The sequence below is a fragment of the Macaca nemestrina genome, chromosome X, assembly GCF_043159975.1.
Source record: "Macaca nemestrina isolate mMacNem1 chromosome X, mMacNem.hap1, whole genome shotgun sequence".
NCBI classification, from domain to species: Eukaryota; Metazoa; Chordata; class Mammalia; order Primates; family Cercopithecidae; genus Macaca; species Macaca nemestrina.
In genome coordinates this window covers 51,363,352-51,381,637 of record NC_092145.1, presented here as the reverse complement: position 1 = coordinate 51,381,637, position 18,286 = coordinate 51,363,352, and the positions used below count along the sequence as shown (strand labels likewise).

Here is an 18,286-nt window from a genome sequence, read left to right as displayed (position 1 = left end):
CAGAGTGAACAGGCAACATACAGAATGGGAGAAAATTTTTGCAATCTGTCCATCTGACAAAGTTCTGATATCCAGAATCTAAAAGAAATTTAAAGAAATTTACAAGGGAAAAAACAGCCCCACCAAATGTGCGCAAAGGATATGAACAGATACTTCTCAAAAGAAGACATTAATGCAGCCAACAAACAGATGAAAAAAGCTCATCGTCTCTGGTCATTAGACAAGTGCAACTCAAAACAACAATGAGATACCATCTCATGCCACTTAGAATGGCGATCAGTAAGAAGTCAGGAAGCTACATATGCTGGCCAGGCTGTGGAGAAATAGGAATGCTTTTACCCTCTTGGTGGAAGTTTAAATTGGTGCAACCATTGTGGAAGACAGTGTGGGGATTCCTCAAGTATCTAGAACCAGAAATACCATCTGGCCCAGCAATCCCATCACTAGGTATGCACACAAAGGTGTATAAATTATTCTATTATAAAGACACAAGCACACATATGTTTATTGACACATTATTTACAATAGCACAGACTTGGAACCAACCCAAATGCCCATCAATGATAGACTGGATAAAGAAAAGTTGGCACATATATACCATGGAATACTATGCAGCCATAAAAAAAGAAGGAGTTCATGTCCTCGGCAGGGACATGGATGAAGCCGGAAGCCATCATTTTCCACAAACTAACACAGGAAGAGAATACCAAACGCCGCATGTTCTCACTCAAAAGTGGGAGTTGAAAAATGAGAACACATGGACACAGGGAGGGTAACATCACACATCGGAACCTGTCAGGTGTCGGGGACAAGAGGAGGGAGAGCATCAGGACAAATACCTACTGCATGCGGGGCTTAAAACCTAGATGACGGGTTGACAGGTGCAGCAAACCATCATGGCACATGTGTACTTTTGTAACAAACCTGCGCGTACAGCACGGGTACGCCAGATCTTAAAGTAAAATAAAAAGAAAAGAAAAGAAACAAACATAGTGAACCCTAGAAGTAACACCAGTTTAGAGATAGCAGAATAGAGATTTAGTGAATGACAAGATAGATCAGAATAATTATACATGATACCTCATACAGAGAACGAAGAAAGAAAAGATTAAAGAGAGGCAAGGAGACTAAAGGTGTGGAAAAAGAAAGTAGAATGAACATCATATGGGCATTACAAAAATTGAAATAAGAGTGAATTTTGAGAAAATAATATTCAGAGAGAAATGGCTGGTAATTTTGCAGATCAAAGGAAACACATGATTTGCTGATTCAGGAAACACACTTATACACATCATACTAAAACTACAGAAAAGTGAAAACATAGAGATCATAATAGTTAAGAAAAAACACGTTGCCTTCCAGGGAATAACAAAGTGTGTGTCAGCAGACCTCTGTCTATCAATGAATGGAAGTCAAAAGCAGAGTCTGAGAGAAAATACTGTCAACATAGAGTTGCATTCCTAGCTAAAGTATCATGAAATAATAAGAAGGCTGTGATAGACAGGCAGGAGAACCACCCAGAATCCCTGTGGAGGATGGATTTGATGTTTGTGAGGCTCGGAGTGCAGGTAGTTGCCAGTCAACAGCCACTTGTCCCTGAGGACATTACCTGAGCTGCCTTGCTCTACCTCATGCCCTTCCCGAGGTGGACCACATGCAAAGACAAATCCAGGAAGGGGTATAAAGATCTAGCTAACTATTCCCAATGCTGAATAACTCTGATGAGCCATTTTATCTTCAGAGCTTCTCTGGGTATCCCAAGAGGCTTTTGTTTGGCCTGAAGTAAGCATGAACTTCTTCCTCTGCCCACTCCTGCCTCCTTCCTGTCCGTTCCTCAGCTGCTGATCCGGGATAAGTGTCCTGCACACTAAACTCCATCACGGTGTCAGCTTCCTGCAGAACCTAACCCAGAAACAATGAGATGGGAGAGAAATTGAAAACTCCCAGTGTTGACATCAACAGAAACCTTGTTAAAGAAATTTCCGAAGAATGTCATTTAAAGAGATGTAAAGTGACCAAAAGAGTACGACTGGAAGTGCCAACAGGGAATAGTAATGCAATACACTGACATATAGGGGTGAATGAAAAACAATGACTTATGAAACAGATACTGTGAAGACTATGAAGACATTGAACAATCAATGAAATAAGAAAGAACTAAATATTATAATTACGCATCATGTGCACAAGGGCATCATCCTTGCGATTTAAGAGGCACATGACCTGTGGCATCCCACTGATTTTTCATGCATTCTTTCCCCAAGAACTAAACATTGTCAACTCTGCTTCAATTTATATCTGTGGTGCAGTTTATTCCACAGGAAATAATTGATTTCATTTGATAATTTTGAATGTAATCCCTTCGCTACATGCTCATTTCTGTTAGTTTGATTCCCAGGCCTCTGTTTATAAGGATTAGTCAGATCAACGTTATTTTTGTAGCTAAGTCCCTTAATATTTTCACTCTTATTCTCCCTAGAGAATTTGGTGGAATAGTCCACATGTCCGTTATGCTCGATTTGGGAACATATAAAAAGAAATTCTTGATATAAACATCTTACCTATTTAATCCTGTTTTTTGAACATGTCTCATACACAGAATTCTTTACAATACACAAATTAGGACGCAAAGAGAGCACATTAAATAGCCAAGTAGAATTTTCAGGAAGCATCTCATTATTCCGGGTCCTTGAGCATGGAAACTACTGTTCCGATTGCTTCAGAATTATCCAATTCTATTCCTTTCTTGTCCATAAACTCCTGTTTTTTAAAAACATAAACTTTTATCAGTTGCAATTGTGCATCATTGGCTGATGGGAGCGTCCAAAGAGAATGCCAAGCCCCGGTCTCCACTCATTTCACCACAGAGGAACCTGCAGCCCATGAGCCACAGCCATTGGCACAAGCATGGAAGATGACTGGGACTGAAACAGTATGTGTGTTCCTTGGTGTTGCCCTATTACAGGGAAGAGGGACAGAGAATGATTTTTGCTTGCCCTGTGACTTTTTGCTCACTTGCTTTCAAATGTGTTGATTTGGAGATATGAATTAGCTGGTAGTGGGGCATGTCACTTGCTCCTTGCAATGACTAAGAAAAAGATGATGAGGCACTAAGAGAACTAAGATGATCCCTCCTTTCTCCTACTGGGATGTCAATGTTAATATTCCTGTGAATGTTAATACAATATAATTTACATTGTGTTGTCTTCTTGGCCCGTTGGGTGTGTGTTTGTTTTTCTATATCTATATTGCTGAGGTTCAAAACAGTCGTGGCTTTCCAGTTACTTTTTAAAAAGTATTATTTATATCTAGCACTCACTTCTGTGGAGAGAGAACATATTCTGGGATTTCAATCCTTGGAAATGTATGATGAGTTGCTTGAAAGCCCTGTGTTTGTCTATTGTATTGTTGTTATCAGTACTTTCAAAATATGTTGTAAATTCCCCTTCCGAGTAGGATGCCGACACCTGATTAGGATGTCAATTCAAGGAAATGATAAAACGAACCCTGGATAATCTACAAAAACAAAATCCTTCTGCAGCTCATAATATCGTGATAAATCCCTGGCAGGAGAGACCAACCACAGAGGATTTCACCTGTGGCAGAGCCACAAGTGCTCAAGAGAAAGAATGTGGGCAATGCAAGATGCTCCAGAGAGCTTCCGTGAACAGTGCAGGTGGAAAGAGGGGAACGATGGCTGATCAAGGAGGCCATGGAGAAATCTGTTTTTCATTTTAGGCCCAATGCTGACTAACTGTGCTGGGCCATAATACCTCCACAGCTCTCCTTCAAATAGATAAACTAAGGATTTAGGGCCATTGACCCACCTTATCAGGATTAGTACTTATTTTTGAATTTTAAGAAAATCTCATAAAAGTATTTCAAAAAGAATAAAAAAGTTTGCTTCCAAAAGTGACTGAAAAAATCTTTCACAAAATTAACTGCAACAAATGTCCCCGTGTGGTGCTTTGAGACTGTCTTACACATCCCTAACAAAATTATGGAAGCTGAAGCCTCTTTTCAGAGCTGTTTGCCTTTGCAGGGATAAAAAGTAACTGTGGAGTTGTTTGAAGAACACTGCATTCCCCTCAATCACTTTATTTCTATCAGGCTCATTGGTGCTGCATGAACTTGCCAGAAGTTTTCCATAGGACATAAAAATGTCCCACTAAAGGATGTTAATTCTTGCATACAGTTCTAAGCACTTAGTCTCGTGAGTAGTCATTTTTGTAAACATTGAATGATTAGGACTTTCTTCTTGTGTGTTGCCTTTGTAAATTCAGAAAGTATACGGGAGCGTTAGTGAAATAATGTTTAAAATGCACCATAATCCAGCTGTGGAATGCTGACTGGGAGTGTAAGGGTGACTGACATAGACAAATTATAGGCAAGGGAGAGGAGAAATGGGTCTTGATGCTGAAGACTGGAATGGGAAATGAATACATCTGATTATTCATCTCTGTGGCTGAAAGCAGGTAAAGGGCAATAAGTGAGCATCGGTGATCTAATGGTGTGTTTTGCTGAAAGAAGGAACTAAAGGAATTGGCGTGCATCATGTAACTAACAAATTATAAGCATCATACCAAGAAAAACAGTAGTAGCAGATCAAGGATACCCTCATTAAGTTTTGTCAACATGATCCGTATCAAGGAATTCCCGTTGAAATGCATACTATTCCTGTGAACAGTTTGTATACCATGGAGGTGCAGACTTCAGTGTAAAACAAAGGTGCACTTCCAGAGAACTGCAAGGAGCTGAGAAACTCTACTGGACAATTGCCTCAGGTAGAAGATAAGGTACTGTTGACTAACATGGTTACTTCCAAGGTTCAAATTCTCTGGCTACACTAAGCCCTGTGACTGTGTCACCTCATCAGCACTTGATCAAAATTGACCTACCTACTGTTTTGATTTTGAAACTTTAAGCTATAGCAGAGAAAACAGCTTCCACTTCATGTAATCCCACTGATTATTTAAGAATGTGAGCCCTTAGAAAGGGGGAGGTAAGATAATACTTGAGGTTGAAAATAGGTATGAACGGTATAATCCGTCTTTGTAGGAAGATATGTACATTAATAGATCACAAGTCTGGATGGTTAATACTTCTAATTGGTGGGATTATAGGTGATTTGTTTTTATACACGTGATTAAAGTAGGCTTTAAAGTAGGCTGGGCATGGTAGCTCATGCCTGTAATCCCAGCACTTTGGGAGGTTGAGACAGGCAGATTGCTTGAGCCCAGGAGTTCAAGACCAGCCTGGGCAACATAGCGAGATCTCATCTCTACTAATAATCAGAAAGATTAGCTGGGTGTGGCGTCATGTGCCTGTAGTCCCAGGGACTAGGGAGGCTGAGGTGGGAGGAATGCTTGAGCCCAGGAGGTCAAGGCTGCGATGAGCTATGATTGTACCACTGCACTCTAGCCTAGGTGACAGAGCAAGACCCTGTCTCATAAAAATAAAATAAAATAATAATTTTTAAAAAGGTATAAAAGTATTGTTTAAAGGCAGGAATTAAAATGCATGCATTTATACATATTCCTTATTGTATTAGCTCAGGCTACCATAACAAAATACTACAGACTAGGTGACTTAAACAACAAAAATTTACTTGCTCACAGTTCTAGAGTCTAGAAATCTCAAGTCGATGTCCAGCACAGTCACATTCTGGTGAGGGCTCTCTTCCTGGCTCGTAGATAGCCACCTTCTTGCTGTGTCCTCGCAAGTTGCAGACTGGTCTCTCTCTCCTTATAAGGCCATGGTCCTATTGGATGAGGCCCTGACTGTTATCACTTCATAACCTAAATTACCTCTGAAACAACCTATCTAAAGATACAATAACACTAAGGATTAGGGTTTCAACATATGAATTGGGGGGGGTCACAGGTGACAAAATTCATCCATAGCATTTATGCTCACCATGAACACTAGAAATGTTTAGTTCATAAAACAGCAAATTCTGTTCAGTAGAAAAAATCATACCAGAAGTTCGGTGCTACAGGTCATTAGAAGATGTGATGTGCTTAATATGTGTTTGTTAGGAAGTGCCTCCTGCTCCTTTCTCCATCCAAGTTCAGTCTTGGATGTTAACTCCCATTAAGCTGAAAAATACTTTCCAGAAGGAAAGAGAGCCAAGCTTGAATTCCAGCCCTTATTCACCTTGAGCAGATCACATCAGACCCTGTTTTCATTGCTTCATTCTGCAATAAGGAGATTAGTCCACATGACCTTCTCTCCCAAGGTTCTCTTAACTCTGTGATTCCAACTCTAAAGAAAAAGCACCTACCATCCCCAAGTCAGGACTCACTGGACCTGGACAGAATTGAGTATTTCCCCCCAGGAATAATCTGCTAAAAGTTTTCCTTCAACCATTTTGTTCGGCTGAAAGGGTAGCCTTGTGTACTTTTCATTCCTTAAACTACCTACCAGAATGAACCACAACAGTCACACGATAACTATTATATTTATTATTTTATTGCTACATTGGAAGTGAAAATAAACTATAAGAAGCTGCAAAAGGATGCAACCTCATGAAGATTACAAAACAATTGAGGCATCCATTGTAGAAAGTTTAAATTGGCTTATCCTGTATGAGGTGCAAGGACTACGTACACAAAGGTCATCAATGGCAAGATTATTGACAGCATCTGCCATTTGGAATTTACATACCAATGGGAAGTTTAAAAAGGAACTTAAGGAAACATTCACTACCCCTGACCTCTTAGCCAGGGAATACAGTTGAGAAGAAATCAGAAGATGCCTGAAATCTTTACAAACACATAGGGTTACAAAAAAAACAAACCCAAAACCAAGACTGTCAGACAATGTTGAAATCTGCTCTTTGGAGGAGATCCCCATTTTACGATGTCTGAACACACTCTTTCTCCTGCTGGATAGCTGGGGGGATAAAAGAAACAAAACATTACAAAAGAATTTTCCTAAGACTAAGTTCAGCTTCTTCCAAAAGAGCTCTTTGTAAATCATTGAAGGCTGCCATACATGCTTTAAATTTAGAATGCCAAGGCATTAACCACAAAACTCACAGTGGGGTGTGTGTGTGCATGCGTGTGTATGTTAACCACCTGAACATTCATTAGAAACTACATCAACTGTAGGGTTTGTTTTTCCAAATGCTGTTGTCATTTTTTTAGACTATTCAAGACAGAGGAGCAAGTGAAGCACTTTCTTCAGATTTATCTATCACTACACAGTTAGGAAATTAGACACTTTCAAATAATTTTAACTAATGTTGCAACTCTCAAATAAAAGTGAAATAACAAAAAGTGCCCCTCAGCCTTTGTGAATATGCTTAGAGTTTCTCCAGCAGGGTCTAACTCCAGAGGGCAAAACCCATCCCTTGAATCTGAGAGCTTTGAGTACACCAAGATCTAAATTTGTTGTCTCACCTTATCTTGTCATCAGATATAGAAAGCCAAAACTGCAGTCTACAGGGTTATTTAGGGATATTACGGACTCAAATTTCTAAATGCAGAAAAATGCCAAATACCCAAAAGTAGACAAAAACTAAGTGTTTTTTAGTGCTACATCCAATATCCCAAGGTTGGTTTAAACGTGGTTTTAATAATTTTCTAACAAGAATCTAGTTTTTTATTCCCCTATCACTACTGGGCCCCCATCATATGAGAACCAGAAGAAAAATATTTGATAGTTTTAACTGCTGCATTAAATACCATGGTACTCTAATTATTGCTTACTTTGCATCAAAAATTTACTAGAAGATAGGTTTATTTAGTGAACCTATTAACTTTCTCTATTGTTTGTTTCCATCAGAACCCCCCATGACTTACTTTCCTTTGAAGGAAGAGTATTTTTTTCTTCAGTATTAGTTTTCTTCAGTTTTGACCTGTCAAACTTCTCCACTTCCGACAAGTCTGGTTTATCACTCATCTTGACTAGAAGAAAGCCTGAAAAGAAAAAAACATTTTTAAGAAAATGTACATGGCAGAACTATCTTCAGACTAATGGGTCACAAGCAAAAAAATTCACATTTCCTATCAGTGTATATTCTACCTGCTTATTTTCAACAGAAAAACAGCAACACATCTTAGAAAATCCCAGCACTTTGGGAGGCCGAGGTGGGCGGATCACTGGAGGTCAGGAATTCAAGACCAGCCTGGCCAACATGGTGAAACCCCATCTCTACTAAAAATACAAAAATTAGCCAGGCATGGTGGCGTGCGCCTGTAATCCCAGTTACTCGGGAGGCTGAGGCAGGAGAATTGCTTGAACCTGGGAGACTGAGGTGGCAGTGAGCCGAGATTGCACCACTGCACTCCAGCCTGGGCAACAGAGCAAGTCTCTATTAAAAAAAAAAGTTATATTTTTGTTAAAATAATTTCAACTCTACATCATTAGCCCATTTCTGATAGGCAGTAAATGCCACTACATCAGAACGCACTATAAACCAAGGTGCCCTAGAAACCCAGAGCCAGTATGTCGGACTCTTAAAATCACAGCAAGAGTAAAACGGAGGTGATAGAAGCACAAGAGCAGATAGGGATAGAAGAAAAAGTAAAGACTGACTTTAAACAGGTAATTATTTTGTAACAGGAGATAGCACTATTTGAGCATCTTCACTTTCTATTAAATTACTTTTGGTTTTTGGCATTTTTCTTGAGAGATGGGGAGCAGCACACAAAACAGAGTGGCATAAGTTGTACTAATTTCTTTCTATTTTAAATCCCCAAAGACGATAGTACATTAAGGCAGTGCACGCCTCATAATAGCTCCTTGTGGCACTGGTTTGTAAACGTTGTAAGAAGAGATAGCTAATTAGGATCAGACCCATGACTTCAGCAGAATGGGATAAACCAAATAGAAGTGAGTCTTCTTTCACCATGTTTTCTCTGCAAAGAGACAGGCAAGGAGATGAGACTCAGAAGTCCGTGGCTATGACCTGACCAAATGCCTGGTGCCCTGTGAGCATCCCGAGTTTGTCCAAAAGAGACAATAGGGTATCCCAGAAATCGGAAGGCAGAGCTCTCATAAGAGAGCCCAGCCCCACCCTGGTGGAGTAAGATACTATGTCTAGTGCTTGGAGTAGAATGGAGAGGCCCCCAAGCAGCCAGAAGTGCCGAACATGCCTCCATTCCATCGAGGTTACCCTAAGACCCTCCTCTGCCAAGCGATCAGACGCCAAGCTCCGAGCTGGGAAACTGGAACTAACAAATAAATAACAGCAGGGCCAGGTGCATAGGCCAGTCTGTCAGGAGCAGCTTGCATACCTTTTCAAATAACTATTAGCGTTGTCTGGCGCCCAGCGTAACGGCCACGGGATGGGAGGGAACGAGGGCCCAGCCCAGAGGGCCCATTCCGGGCGGCCCCCAAACTCCTCATCCTCAAAGCCTCCGACATGCAGCTACCGCGGACGGGTCGCTTTTAAGGGTATGTCCCCACCCCCCATCCCTGAGTCTTGTTCCCAGGACCTGCACCCTGCAGGGCTGGACTTCGCGCGCAGAAGGCGGCGCCCGGGGCAGGCAAAGGCGCAGACTCGCCAGGCCTGGCGGCGGCGCAGACGCAAAGCGCCAGTCCCAACCCCGGCCCCTCTGGCTCCCGAAGGTGCGGCATCCTCCGCCTCGCGACCCCGAGGCCTCCCTGTTCCCATGGTCCTCTGGCTCCTGCGGGGCCACAGGTCCTCACCTGAAGGCTTGAAGACTCGTGAAAAGCTGTCCGCGGGGCTGAGACCCAGGATCGACCAGGTTAGCGTTCCCGCCAGAGGCCTGCACCGCTAAGCCCTGCAGCAGACCCCGCCCCAGCCCTGTCTGATTGGCCCAGGGTTTCCGGACTCGTTTCCTTCCCCTCCTCCGCTTCAGCCTCCAGAGCCTGCCCACCATTTCCTCTATGATCAGGGGCTTGGTGACATCAGAGCAGACCCCGCCTCCCCAGGCTCCACCTCCCAGGCCTCTCCCACTGCTTTAGTCCTGAGGGACCACATTCTCTTAATCCTAAGTACCCTCACTCTTTCACAATAACAGAGACCTCTGCATTAAGCAGACACATCTTGCCCAGTGAGCTTAGAACATCTGGAACACTGAAGTCCAAGCCGAATGACCGGTATTTAGGCTCTCTGGGCTTTTTATAGCCACTGGGGCCTAAGGACGCTATGAAAACCTAACAGTAGGTTGGAAGTGGGGCTCGGTGTTGTCTGCTCTAATCCTTAGCCAGGTCGTGGAGTAGGGGTGCTCATGGTGAGGGTGGGTGGTTCAGGGCCATTCACCCCTACAACTGGACATTTCTGTGACAGTAGTGCTCTCCTATAAAATGTAACAGTCACATTTGCAACTTGCTCGGCCACGGAACCCGATAGCAATCAGTTTATAATCACAGAACAACTGAAGCTATTCACCTTTATATCCCCAATCCCTAGCACTTTGGCCCACAAGACACATTGGTTGTGGAGATGTCTATAGATTGAAGTAATAAATCTGTGACGGGGAGGAATTTTTGGACAATAGCACCACCCAGTGTCTATTGGAAGAGAAAATTGAGGATCCTGTATTTACTTGAAAGGACTAAGTGTTCGAGATCATTTTCTGGATGCTTATCCAGAACCTTAGAGCATTAAGGTAAGGTGGAGGTAGAACTATGTCTTTAGCTTGCACCCCATGTATGGTGGTACAGATTTATATAGATTAGAAATCACTCTTTCCACAGGGATTTCTCAAGCCTTCCCCACCTCACTTCATTCCCTTTTCTTTGCTCTTGTAGCACTTTCTGTTAATTTGAAAATTGTGTATGCTTGTTGGAGAAACTTTTAAAACAGAAAAGCATACTCATTCAACAAATAATATTAATTGTGTACCTACAATGTCCCTGGAATTAAATATAATAAACACCAGTGTTTCCACTACTCAGATTTCAATGTTGTTAACATTTAGGTATATTTACTTTGTCTTTCTTTTAAGGAATGAAAACTTTACAGAAAAAAAATTGAGGTTTCCTTGACCTTCACTCCATTTCCATTCACCTTCCCTCTTCCCCAGGGGTACTCCTATCCTGAATGTGATGTGTAACCTCCAGCGTATTTTTTTAACTTTTAAGTTCAGGAGTACATGTGCAGGTTTGTTACGTAGCTAAACTATGTCATGGGTGTTTGTTCTACAGATTATTTCATCACCCAGATATTGAGCGTAGTACCCATTAGGTGTTTTTCCTGGTCCTCTCCATCCTCCCACCCTACACCCTCTGGCAGGTCCCAGTGTGTGTTGTTCCCCTCTGTATCCATGTGTTCTCATCATTTAACTCCCACTTGCAAGTGAGAACATGCGATATTTGGTTTTCTGTTCCTGCATTAGTTTGCTAAGGATAATGGCCTCCAGCTCCATCCATGTCCCTGCAAAGGACATTATCTCTTTCTTTTCTATGGCTGCATAGTATTCCATGCTGTATATATACCACATTTTATTTATCCAGTCTATGATTGATGGGCATTTAGGTTGGTTCCATGTCTTTACTACTGTGAATAGTATTGCAATGAACATACCTGTGAATGTGTCTTTATAATTGAACAATTTCTATTCCATCAGGTATATACACAGTAATGGGATTGGCAGGTCAAATGGTATTTCTGTCTTTAAGTCTTTGAGGAATTGCCACACTGTCTTCCACAATGGCTGAACTAATTTATACTCCCAGCAACAGTGTACAAGTATACATTTTTCTCCACAACCTTGACATCATCTGTTATTTTTTCACTTTTTAATTATAGCCATTCTGACTGGCATGAGATGGTATCTCCTTGTAGTTTTGATTTACAGTTCTCTAATGATCAGTGATGTTGAGCATTTTTTTAATATATGATTGTTGGCCACATGTATGTCTTCTATTGAAAAGTGTCTGTTAACATCCTTTGCCCACTTTTTAATGGGGTTTGTTTTTCTCTTGTATGTTTATTTAAGTTCCTTATAGATGCTGGATATTAGACTTTTATCAGATGCATGCTTGCAAAAATTTATTTCCCATTTTGTAGGTTGTCTGTCTATTGATAGTTTCTTTTGTTGTGCAGAAGCTTTTGTTGCAATTGCTTTTGGCATCTTTGTCATGAAATATTTGCATGTGCCTACATCATAAATGATATTGCATAGGTTGTCTTCCAGGGTTTTTATAGTTTTCAGTTTTACATTTAAGTCTTTAATCCATCTTGAGTTAATTTTTCTATATGAGGTAAGGAAAGAGTCCAGTTTTAATCTTCTGCATATGACAGCCACTTATGGGAACACAATTTGTTGAATAGGGAACCTTTCCCCATTGCTTGTTTTTGTCAGGTTTGTCAAAGATCATATAATTGTAGATATGTGGTCTTATTTCTGGCTTCTCTAGTCTGTTCCATTGGTCTGTGTGCCTGTTTTGTGCCAGTACCATGCGGTTTTGGCTACTGTAGCCCTGTAGTATGGTTTGCCTCCAACTTTGTTCATTTTGCTTAGGATAGCCTTGGCTATTTTTTGGTTCCCTGTGAATTCTAAAATATTTTTTTCTAGTTCTGTGAAAAATGTCAATAATAGTTTAATAGGCATAGCATTGAATCTATTAATATAAATTGCTTTGGGCAGTATGACCATTTTAATGATATTGATGTTTCCTATCCATGAACATGGAATGTCTTTCCATTTGTTTGTGTTGTCTGATTTATTTGAGCAGTTCTCCTTTTTTATTTGTAGTTCTATTGTATTTTTTAAGAAAATTTTCGCTTCCCTAGTTAGCTGTATTCCTAGGTGTTTTATTCTTTGTGTGGCAATTGTGAATGGGAGTCCATTTCTGATTTGGCTCTTGGCTTGACTGTTGTTGGTGTATAGGAATGCTAGTGATTTTTGCACATTGATTTTGTATCCTGAGACTTTACAAAAGTTGCCTATCAGCTTAAGAAGCTTTTGGGCTGAGACAATGGCGTTTTCTAGTTATAGGAGCATGTCATCTGCAAACAGGGATTATCGGGGGAAAACCCACCCCCAATATTCAATGTGGGTTATTTTCTATTTGCCTAACCATCAGCTGCTCTGAGAAATAAAGGGAAAGAGTACAAAAGAGAGAGATTTTAAAGCTGGGTGTCCGGGGGAGACATCACATGTTGGCAGGTTCCGTGATGCTCCCTGAGCCATAAAACCAGCAAGATTTTATTAGCGATTTTCAAAAGGGGAGGGAGTGTACGCATAGGGTGTGGGTCAAGAGATCACATGCTTCACAAGGTAATAAAATATCACAAAGCAAATGGAGGCAGGGCGAGATCACAGGACCACATGACAGGGAGAAATTAAAATTGCTAATGAAGTTTTGTGTATGCATTGTCATTGATAACATCTTATCAGGAGACAGGGTTTGAGAACAGACAACCAGTCTGACCAAAATTTATTAGGCGGGAATTTCCTCGTCCTAATAAGCCTGGGAGTGCTACAGGAGACCGGGGCTTATTTCATTCCTTCGTCTTCAACCATAAAAGACAGCCACCCCCAAAGCAGCCATTTCAGAGGCCTACCCTCAGGGGCACATTCTCTTTCTCAGGGATGTTCCTTGCTGAGAAAAAGAATTGAGCGATATTTCTCCTATTTGCTTTTGAAAGAATAGAAATATGGCTCTGTTCTGCCCAGCTCACCGACAGTCAGAGTTTAAGGTTATCTCCCTTGTTCCCTGAACATTGCCGTTATCCTGTTCTTTTTTCAAGGTGCCCAGATTTCATATTGTTCAAACACACATGCTCTACAAACCATTTGTGCAGCCAATGCAATCATCACAGGGTTCTGAGGTGGCATACATCCTCCTCAGCTTGCAAAGATGACAGGATTAAGATATTAAAGTAAAGAAAGGCATAGGAAATCATAAGGTTATTGATTGGGGAAGTGATAAGTGTCCATGAAATCTTCACAATTTGTGTTCAGAGATTGCAGTAAAGACAGGTGTAAGAAATTATAAAAGTATTAATTTGGGAAACTAATAAATGTCCATGAAATCTTCACAATTTATGTTCTTCTGTCATGGCTTCAGCCAGTCCCTCCGTTCGGGGTCCCTGACTTCCCGCAACAGGGATAGCTTTACTTCCTCTCTTCCTATTCAGATGCCCTTTATTTCTTTCTCTTGCCCGATTACCCTGGCCAGAACTTCCAATATTATGTTGGATAGGAGTAATGGTAATGAGAGAGGGCATCCTTGTCTTGTTGCCGGTTTTCAAGGGGGATGCTTCCAGCTTTTACCCTTTCAGTATGATGCTGGCTGTGGGTTTGTCATATATGGGTCTTATTATTTTGAGGTATGTTCCTTCAATGCCTAGTTTATTGAGAGTTTTTAACATGAATGGATGTTGAATTTTATTGAAAGCCTTTTCTGCATCTATTGAGATAATCACGTGGTTTTTGTCTTTAGTTCTATTTCTGTTATTAATCGTACTTATTGATCTGCATATGTTGAACCAACCTTGCCTCCCAGGGATAAAGCCTACTTTATTGTGGTGGGTAAGCCTTTTGATGTACTGTTAGATTCAGTTTGCTGGTAGTTTGTTGAAGATTTTTGCATTGATGTTTATCAAGGATATTGGCCTGAAGTTTTTGTTGTTGTTGTTGTATCTCTCCAAGGTTTTGATATCAGGATGATGCTGGCCTCATAGAATGAGTTAGAGCAGAGTCCCTCCCTCTCAATTTTTTGGAATAGTTTCAGTAAGAATGGTACCAGCTCTTCTTTGTACATCTGGTAGAATTCAGCTGTGAATCCCCTGGTCCTGGGCTTTTTTTCGGTTGCTAGGCTAATTTATTACTGCCTGCATTTCAGAGTTCACTATTGGTCTGTTCAGGAATTCAATTTCTTCCTGGTTCACTCTTGGGAGTGTGTATGTGTCAGGAATTTATCAATTTCTTCTAGAGTTTCTAGTGTATGTGCGTACAGCTGTTCATAATATTCTCTGATAGTTGTTTGTATTTCTTTGGGGCTCAGTGGTAATATCTCCCTTGCCGTTTCTGATTGTGTTTATTTGAATCATCTCTCTTTTCTTCCTCATTACTCTAGCTGGTGGCCTACTGATTTTATTAATTTTTTTCAAAAAACCGGCTCGTGGATTCATTGATCTTTTGAATGGCTTTCCATGTCTCTGTCTCCTTCAGTTCAGCTCTGATTTTGGTTATTTCTTGTCTTCTTCTAGCTTTGGGATTTGTTTACTCTTGATTCTCTAGTTCTTTTGGTTGTGATGTTAGATTGTTAACTCAAGATCAATCTGTCTTTTTGATGTGGGCATTTGGTGCTATAAATTTCCCTCTTAACACACCTTAGCTGTGTCTGAGAGATTCTGGTATATCTTTGTTTTGATTACTTTCAAAGAACTTCTTGATTTCTGCCTTAGTTTCATTATTTACCCTAAAATCTTCCAGGAGAAGTCTTTCATGGAATTGTAATACAATTACCATGTCCATGGAATTGTAATACAATTACCATGTCCATGGAATTGTAATACAATTACCATGTCCATGGAATTGTAATACAATTACCATGTCCATGGAATTGTAATACAATTACCATGTCCATGGAATTGTAATACAATTACCATGTCCATGGAATTGTAATACAATTACCATGTCCATGGAATTGTAATACAATTACCATGTCCATGGAATTGTATTACAATTACCATGTCCATGGAATTGTATTACAATTACCATGTCCATGGAATTGTATTACAATTACCATGTCCATGGAATTGTATTACAATTACCATGTCCATGGAATTGTATTACAATTACCATGTCCATGGAATTGTATGATTTTGAGTGAATTTCTTAGTCTTGATTTCTAAGTTGATTGAGCTGTGGTCCAGGAGATTATTTGTTATAATTTCAGTTGTTTTCCATTTGCTGAGCAGTGTTTTACTTCCAATTGTGTGATCAATTTTAGAGTATGTGCCATGTGGCAATGAGAAGAATGTACATTCTGTTGTTTTGGAGTGGAGAGTTCCATAGATGTGTATCAGGCCCATTTGATCCAGTGCAGAATTCAGGTCCCGAATGTCTTTGTTAATTTTCTACTTCAATGATCTGTCTAATATTGTCAGTGAGTCTCCCATTATTATTGCATGGGAGTCTAAGTATCTTTGAAGGTCTCTAAGAGCTTGCTTTGGGTGCTCCTGTGTTGGGTGCATATATATTTAGGAGAGCTAGATCTTCTTGTTGAATTGAACCCTTTACCATTATGTAATGCCCTTCTTTGTCTTTTATGATCTCTGTTGGTTTGAAGTCTGTTTTGTCAGAAACTAGGATTGCAACACCTGCTTTTTCTGCTTTCCATTTGCTTGGTAGATTTGTCTCCATCCCTTTATGTTGAGTCTATTTCTGTCATTGCATATGAGATGGGTGTCTTGAAGATAGCATACCAATGGGTTTTGGTTCTTTATCCAGCTTACCACTCTGTGTCTTTTAATTGGGCCATTTGGCCCATTTACATTTAAGGTTAGTATTTATCTATGTGGATTTGATCCTTTCATCATGATGTTAGCTGCAGACTTGGTTATGTGATTGCTTTATAGTATCACTGGGCTGTGTACTTCAGTGTGATGTTGTAGTGGCCAGTAACAGTCTTTCCTTTCCATATTTAAGGCTTCCTTCAGGAACTCTTGTAAGGCAGGTCTGGTGATAACAAATTCCCTCAGCATTTGCTTGTCTGAAAGGGATCTTATTTCTCCTTTGCTCATGAAGCTTAGTTTGGCTGGATGTGAAATTCTGTGTTAGAATTTCTTTTCTTTAAGAAAGTTGAATATTAGCCCCTAATCTCTTCTGGCTTGTAGGGTTTCCACGGAGAGGTCTGCTATTGGTCTGATGTGCGTCCCTTTATAGGTGACCTAGCCTTTCTTTCCAGCTGCCTTTAACATTTTTTATTCCATTTCAACCTTGGAGAAGCTGATGATTATGTGTGTTAGGGATGATCTTCTCATGGAGCATCTTACTGGGGTTGTCTGCATTTCCTGAATTTGAATGTTGGCCTCTTTAGTTAGGTTGGGGAAGTCCTCATGGAGGACATCCTGAAATATGTTTTCCAAGTTGATTCCATTCTTCCCATCTCTTTCAGGTACACCAAGCAGTCATAGATTCAGTCTCATTACATAATCGCATATTTCTTGGTGGTTTTTTCATTCTTTTTTATATACTGTTATCTGCTTGTTTTACTTCAGAAACAGCCCTCAGGTTCTGGGATTCTTTCCTCTGTTGGTCTATTCTGCAGTTAATACTTGTGATTGCATTTTGAAATTCTTGTAGTGTGTTTTGCAGCTCTATCAGGTCAGTTACATTCTCTATACTGGCTATTTTGTTTGTCATCTCCTAAGATATTTTATTGTGATTTCTAACTTCCTTGCATTTGGTTACAATGTATTTGTGTAGCTCAGTGAACTTCTTTCCTATACTTCTATCATTTTAGCCATCTTAGCCTCAGCCTGGTTCCAAACCTTTGCACGAGAGGTGATGCAATCATTTGGAGGAAAGAAGGTACTCTGGCTTTTTGAGTTTTCAGCATTCTTGTACTGATTCTTTCTCATCTTTGTGGGCTTATCTACCTTCAACCTTTGAGGTTGCTGACCTTTGGATGGGTTTTTTTTTTCTTTTATCCTATTTGATGACCTTGAGGATTTGATTGTGGTATAAGGTGGATTCAGCCATCTGGCTTTGTTTCTGGAAGATTTTAGGGGGCCAACGTACAGCTCCCAACCCCTGGACTGCATGCTCTACCTCTAGGCACTTGTGTTGGGCCCCAGCTTTGTTCTCTGGCTCCTTGACATTTGGAATCTACTGTACTGGGGGGATCAAGGTGCAGTAGCTGCAGCCAAGTGCTAGTGGATGCAGAGGTGCCTGCCTCCCTGTGGGCATTCATCACAGCAGCAGAGGCAAAGCAGCTGTGGGGAGCAGGGAGCAGGGGGCCGCTGCTGGAGACTGTGTGGGCTGTTACAATGGAGGTAATGTTGGTTTGGGGCAGAGTGCTGGCTAGCTCAGGTCTGGGTGCCTTTCCTGTGCCCCACAAGCAGGAGTGATTGCTTAGGGTATGGGCAGATCCCCTGATCGCTATTTGTTGGTGAGGTGAGGCTTGCTGGCTCTCTTCCCACCAAGGCTTCATCTCCAATGGTAGTCGGCAGGGTTTGGGGGCCTACTGCACTCTCACATACTGGCAGGCAAGTAAAGCAAAAGACAGGTGCCTGCAGAGTGATGTAGGGAGTTGCTGTGGGCTTGGGAGTAGCTGCTGTGGGCTTGGGAGTTAACATGCAGGCTGGTGCATGGCCATAGGAGCTGCCATACTGGAGCTCTCCACCAGTCAA

The 18,286-nt window shown here is 41.0% G+C and overlaps 1 protein-coding gene across 2 annotated transcripts; it reads right to left on the bottom strand.

Moving 5' to 3' along the window:
• Positions 1 to 6,444: 6,444 nt before the first annotated feature.
• Positions 6,445 to 9,787, bottom strand: LOC105499694 (thymosin beta-15A). 2 transcript variants are annotated; one of them, XM_011772456.3, is made up of 3 exons: positions 9,658 to 9,787; positions 7,806 to 7,922; positions 6,445 to 6,894 (listed from the first exon to the last, which is right to left on the bottom strand). In XM_011772456.3, exons 2-3 carry the CDS (start codon positions 7,903 to 7,905, stop codon positions 6,857 to 6,859), a joined length of 138 nt encoding a protein of 45 aa, XP_011770758.1. In that variant the 5' UTR covers positions 7,906 to 7,922; positions 9,658 to 9,787; the 3' UTR covers positions 6,445 to 6,856. The 2 variants fall into 2 exon arrangements, with proteins under 2 accessions (XP_011770758.1, XP_011770759.1); XM_011772457.3 differs by lacking the exon at positions 9,658 to 9,787 and adding an exon at positions 9,243 to 9,464.
• Positions 9,788 to 18,286: the final 8,499 nt, after the last annotated feature.